At 37.6% G+C, this 6,246-nt stretch overlaps 1 protein-coding gene across 1 annotated transcript; it reads right to left on the bottom strand.

Moving 5' to 3' along the window:
- Window positions 1-412: 412 nt before the first annotated feature.
- Window positions 413-6,246, bottom strand: grpr (gastrin-releasing peptide receptor). The gene is made up of 3 exons (XM_084396188.1): window positions 5,753-6,246; window positions 2,225-2,576; window positions 413-1,042 (listed from the first exon to the last, which is right to left on the bottom strand). Exons 1-3 carry the CDS (start codon window positions 6,151-6,153, stop codon window positions 662-664), a joined length of 1,134 nt encoding a protein of 377 aa, XP_084252314.1. The 5' UTR covers window positions 6,154-6,246; the 3' UTR covers window positions 413-661.

Genomic DNA, 6,246 nt, shown 5'->3' with positions numbered 1-6,246 from the left:
AATTCTCGTCTGCATTTGCAGTACACGAGCCGTGGTTCAGCTGCGCGCGACAAATGCTGCCAGTTTAGGTGCGTTCACGCCATGTCATAATTGACGAAATGATTCTGAACTGTAAAAAGCCTTCACATGCTTGTAGAACTTTTAATTTCAAGATACAACATGTAATTTGCTAAGAGCTATGACTTCTATCACGTTGCTGCTATACCACCTGAACCAGGTAATTTATGGTAATTTATGGTAAAAACGAATTGACACATTCTGCTTCCGCTCCACATGCTGAACACCTTCTGTGCTGCTTCCACTCTGCTTATGCGTCAAACAGCATTCATTCACACCGAAAGTGTTTTTGTGTTCACCTGCATTGTTTTTCAATTCTCTCAGTTTTAAGTTTTTTTTTTTTTTTTTACTTTTTAGTGTTGTTTTAGCAACGCAAATCATGAAAACGTGCAAATAACCAACTATGAAATCCCCAAAAAATAATTTATTGTCTTTTAAACTAAACATGATTAGTTTTAAAAGGAATTGTTACATTCTATCATAATTTTTTTTCTGTGAAATCCAAAAGGAAAATTTTGAAGAAGAGAAGTTCTTTATTTTTGGGTGAACTAGCCTATTCCTATAATATAACTCTGAAGAAGAAGCTAAATATGCTTGTTCAGCTCTAATGGCAGACAGCGTGGCCATTGACCAGGCTGAAGCTGGCCACAGAGTGGTTCTGGGTGCTTTTGAGGGAACTCAATCGCGTGCTACGCCTAGTGCTTTGTGAACGCAGAGAGATGAATGGGCAGCAGCAGCAAAGCTGCTTGTTGAACTGCTTCCTAAAGGATTTGCTGAGCAGGTAGAGAGCGAAGGGGTTCACACAAGAGTTGGTAAAGGCAAGGATACGTGCGCACACACTGGAGATGAAATGTGCCATTGAGGTGTCCACTTCTGTGTAGTGGTAGGACCGGTAGAGGTAAATCACATGGCTGGGGAGCCAGCAGATGGCAAAAAGACCCACGAACACCAGCACTGTCTTGGCAAGCCGCATCCGTGACTCAATCTAGGAAGCAGAGAGGTAAATAGCCTATCACATGTGCAGAAAAGTAAATATCACAGGTTGTCCTAATATAATCATAAAAAATAAATAAAAAAAATCTCCTATTCCAGCTGTTTTAACTTTCTGACCCGTCTGATGCAGCAACATTTGGCTCAACCAATGACGTGATTTGGGGCGGGACTAATTGTTTGCTCGACCAATGGAAGACCTTTTGCAATTTTTCCAATTGCATTTGGTGACACTAGTGGCACTTCAGTTTTATTTTTTATTTTTTATTTTTATTAACTACTAATAAATATAGCTTTTATGATGCATTTATTTATGTTTATAAGCACTGAACAAAATATGTTTAATAAATTGCATTACAAATATATTGAACAGGTACTTGTTAAACAAGTGGTCTCATAGATGAAGAATAACAAAAGCAGCAATTTGATAAAGGTACATTTAAATGGTTCCCGCCTGGTTCCTTTCAAATGCATACAGACTGTATTAATTCACATAACAATGGAACAGCAGAGCAGATGTATCCAGTCTCATTTTGTTTTGTGAATACCTTTCAAAAATAGCTACTGAATCAACCTTTCAAAATTAGTTACAACAACCAGAGATGGAGGTTCAGTGTAACTTTTCAAACTCAGCAATGGAAAATATATAATATAATATAATATAATGTTTTTATGTTGAGCAAAAACATTCTAACACCTAGAAAAAACAAAACCAAGAGCCTACTTACCATGGAAAAGCCTTACATAAAATTACGTGGTGCTTGTTATAAATACATCTTTTGAACTTGGAATATCAAAAATGATAAAAAGGCTGTGATATGTATGTGATATGTGACATATCACTAAAATGATGCAGTATGTATGTTGTGTGTCATCATGCATGATTTGGGTATATTAGATTAAATTAAGTTAAAACTATAGGATATTTTGTATAAATCAGAAAAAGTGACAAAATTTGTTTATCTACAGCACTTTTAAAAAAGGAAAAAAATATAATAACAGGTTTGAAGCATAACCTGTGGACACAGCATTATGTAATTTTAATGTCAACTAAAATCTAGGAAAGTCACTGAACTTTAGAAAAATGTATTATATAAGTTACTCAGCTATTCATTGCTAAACAATTAAAACTGTTAATCTAACTTCAACAACTGAAGCACTTGATCTTTGTACTCACCTGCCTCCGAATGTGTGCATTTCCTTCCACAGGCATGTTAATCGCACTCTCAATCAGACTCCTGGCTATGAAGATGTAGTACACAGAAATAATGAAGAGAGGAATGATATAGAATAAGAGAAAGGAGGCCATGGAATGGATTTTAGGTTGCAGGTCTCCAGCGTGAGGGTACGGGGCGCATGCTTTAAAGGTCTCATTGCTTTGTGGGATGTGGAAGGTATGGAGATCGGAGAACACCGCCTCAGGAATGGCCAGGGCCATGGAGAGCAGCCAGATCGATGCAGCCCTCAGGCAGACCTTTAGCGAAGCTTTAGATGCCTTGATATCCATTGGCTTGACAATGGCCTTGTATCTAAGAGACAGAAAAAGACACCAAGGAACAGAAGGAGATATTTGAATTAACCTTAAGAACAACGTTTTAATTAAGAACGAACACACATAAAAAAATTGACTAAAAAACTCAGTGTCTGAATTGCTGAGTTCAGTCAAAGACAAAGTCCCTTTCAAGGAAAGTCTGTTCACTAGCAGTCGGCGGCCATTTTTGCAACACATCTGGGCAACTAATTCCGGCATCCAAGACCAAAGTCCAAAGTACTTGAATGGGGGAATCCTGAAATCCCAAAAAATGCGTGCCGAACTCCTAATTAAATAACATTCTGAGACAGTCCTAAGTGCGAGTCTCAGATTTCTATGGGAACCGGAGCTTCTAACAGCTGCAGTGACGCGATGACTTGAACAATCAGCGATTGGCTCTTTTATTTAGAAGGCGGGATGTATTCCGCCATATTGCGCGTAGCAGTTTCTCCCCATAGACCTTCTCTTAGGGATCAAAGACTTACTGTGTTTTCAATTGCAGCCATCCGCTGTAAAAAAAAAGCTGTATAAATCTCCTGGATCACTTATAATTTTCAACAGCTCATACTGTTCTTTTTTTTTTGCCAACTGAAATCTCTTGGATAGATATTTTTGCAGTGTTTCGTCAGCAGAACAATCCAAAAACACATTAAATAACAGTACAACCCACTGAAGAGATGTGCCTATCCCTCACAGCCTCGCTTTCATTCGTGTTCAAAAATCAAAGATGGCGCTTCTGTTAATAAGGTCAATTCATAAATAATTTACATTTACATTTATTCATTTAGCAGACGCTTTTATCCAAAGTGACTTGCAAATGAGAACAATAGAAGCAGTTAAAATAACAATAGGACAACAATATGCAAGTGCTATGACCCTTCCCAGTTTAATCTAACGCAGTAAGTGTACTTTTATTTTTTTTATAAAGATAATAGATATAGAATAGAAGAGTGATAGGAGTAATAGGAGTGAACCAACCTTAAATATCAATAGTCTTTGGTTCAGTTCAGTTGTATCATATGTAACCTAATGTTACAATTTTTGGATCAGCTAAGAACAGAATAATTGTCCATTAGGCCTTTAACAAAACATCTGCCCAGCAACAAGTTAATCGATTGTATATGCTTTTGTTGAAGTACATTAGCCCACACTATTTCAACTTGTTTTTTAAATAATAATGTTTAATTGCAGGCATGTTGAGAATCTACATTACCCATGAGAAAAACTCCACCAATCAGAGAACTGCAACAAGCAAATCGTGACAAACAAACACTTGACTGTCTGCCTACTCCCAAGAAGCACTTCAAATGATATAGAGTCAGTTTCCCTACACTCTCAAAATACTTTGTATGCATAATATACATATTTTGCAATGAATGGAAAATATATTGTATTAATATATAATATTATAATAATATGTATCTTTCAGAACATTAGAAACTTCAAATCCGCATTTATAATGTTGTGATTCACTTCGTAGCTGATGGATTTTTCCTGATGGAAAAAAAATACTTGCAGAACCAAGGTAAAATCTGAAAAAGAGATCGGGCACTGTTGCGCTCTATTTGGAATTATCAGATCACTGGATGCTGGATTGGCCAATCAGAACGGACTATTCCAGAAAACCCATGTAATATATTTATATTTTTACCAGAAGTGAGAATAGCCTATTCTATGACTGATTTGAAGCCCATCAGATCCAGACCACAGGAAAAGATCCTCCCACCTACGAGTTCCATTTACCATCTGTTGTTTATTGCCGTTCACCTAAACAGATTAGCCTCCAGTGTTAATCAGACTCCTACCACATAGATCATGGCACAGTCTTTTTTTTTATTTTTTTATCAGAGGTAGATAAGTGTAAGTGGAATTTAATTTCAATCACATGAATTCGTATAGTGCACATCACAATATCCGTGTTGTTCCGAAGCAGCTTTACAAAGAACATTGCCTCACAATCCCCTCAGTGAACAAGTCAAAGTCAACAATGGCAAGGAAAAACTCACCAATAAATCTCTGACTCTTCATGAATTTCTAAGCACCTTCAAGTTCTGGCATTGATATAAAAATATGAATCACTTCACCACATTATAGTATCAACTGTTTCTCATTTAACGCGATGGCAACCCGACCCTCAGTTGATCCATTGCTCTGGAGGTGAGTTCTCTAGAATCAACACTAACAGGCAGAGGAAGCAGTTTTCTCCATCATTAAGCATGATCTTTTTCATTTCCGTTCACCTGCTCCTATCAGACACCAAGTCACACACTTCCTCAAGAGAACTGACAGACCAAGAAGGCATAAAATTGGAGCCTTGTATATGGGATATAAATACAGATGTTTATAAATAGAATAGAATAGAATAGAATAGAATAGAATAGAATAGAATAGAATCAGTCCCTGGTTTGCTAAAGTCTGGGTTTATAATACAACTTTTTGAATTACACAAAAACAGTTTTGTTTTTTTATGCTAGCTTATCTTTTTTTTTTTTTTTAGGCTAAAGTGGCACTTGAGTGGGATTTTGAGTTACCTGCATGTGGCATTACACTTTGAAACTGACAGAATAATGAGTCTGTGCCCCCACTCATCTTTAGATTGTCGTGATGGAATTTCAGGTGGTTAGTTACTGGTCTATCAACCCTACCAACTTGTTCAAGGTCTGCCAGGTCACGCTCACTCACACTTACTAGTCACCTTGGACCGGACCCTGAAGCCCTCACAAATAAATAAATCTCTTGTAACAGTACAAATACATGTTATGTAATTGACCATTCAATAACCATTTAAAAACCACAATAATGTTTCATAGCTGTCTTTTTATAGAGGTTATGTTTAAAAAGAACATCCCCATTCTCAAGCTTGATTAATTGACAAAGACTTTAGATGTAATTATTAATGACTTTCACATTTGAATCGCTTCAGGAAACTTAATGACCCATTTTACCTGATTTTCCACTTTAGCTGAATTCAGCATAATAATAATAATATTTAGTGACATTTTACATTAGTGTTCATGTTAATGATGACCATGAGTAATTTCGTAATCATTTCGAGGAGCTTGCTTCATCAACACTTTGTGATGATTGTAATTAATGACATTTAAAATATATTTCAACTGAAATGGTATTGTTTTGCTTTCTGAACTGATGCTAATAAAGGATATATCTCGTTACCTGTCCGCTGCCAGCGCTGTGAGCGTGAACACCGACACTCCGACTGAAGTCAGTTGAAAGAACGGAATGAGTTTACAACCCATCCGCCCAAACAGCCACTCATCCGCCAGAAACTTGCTGGCATCCACGGGCGCACAGGTGACCAGCAGCAGCACGTCTCCGAGGGCGAGACTCGACATGAACAGATTGGGGACATTGCGCATGGATTTCACGATGCAAAACGTCCTAATGAGCGTCACATTACCAATGAGTCCAGCAGTAATGAGGAGCGCGTAAACGGTTGCGATAATGATGCCTGAATGCAAGTGTGGATGCTCCGGAGCGGTGCTGGTGTTGTTGCGCTCCAGAGAGTCACTCAGAAACTTTACATCTGGTGTCGGGGTTAATGTTGCGTCAGACATGTTTTCAAATCAGTTCTTGCGCATTTCGAAACTCAAGTGTCCAATATAGACGCATATTTCCATGAATACGGTTTGTACTGTTAGTCCGGTGAT

This window comes from Rutilus rutilus (genome assembly GCF_951802725.1).
Source record: "Rutilus rutilus genome assembly, chromosome: 22".
Lineage (NCBI taxonomy): Eukaryota > Metazoa > Chordata > Actinopteri > Cypriniformes > Leuciscidae > Rutilus > Rutilus rutilus.
Note: the sequence above shows the minus strand (reverse complement) of the source record. Positions and strands in the feature narration are given on the sequence as shown.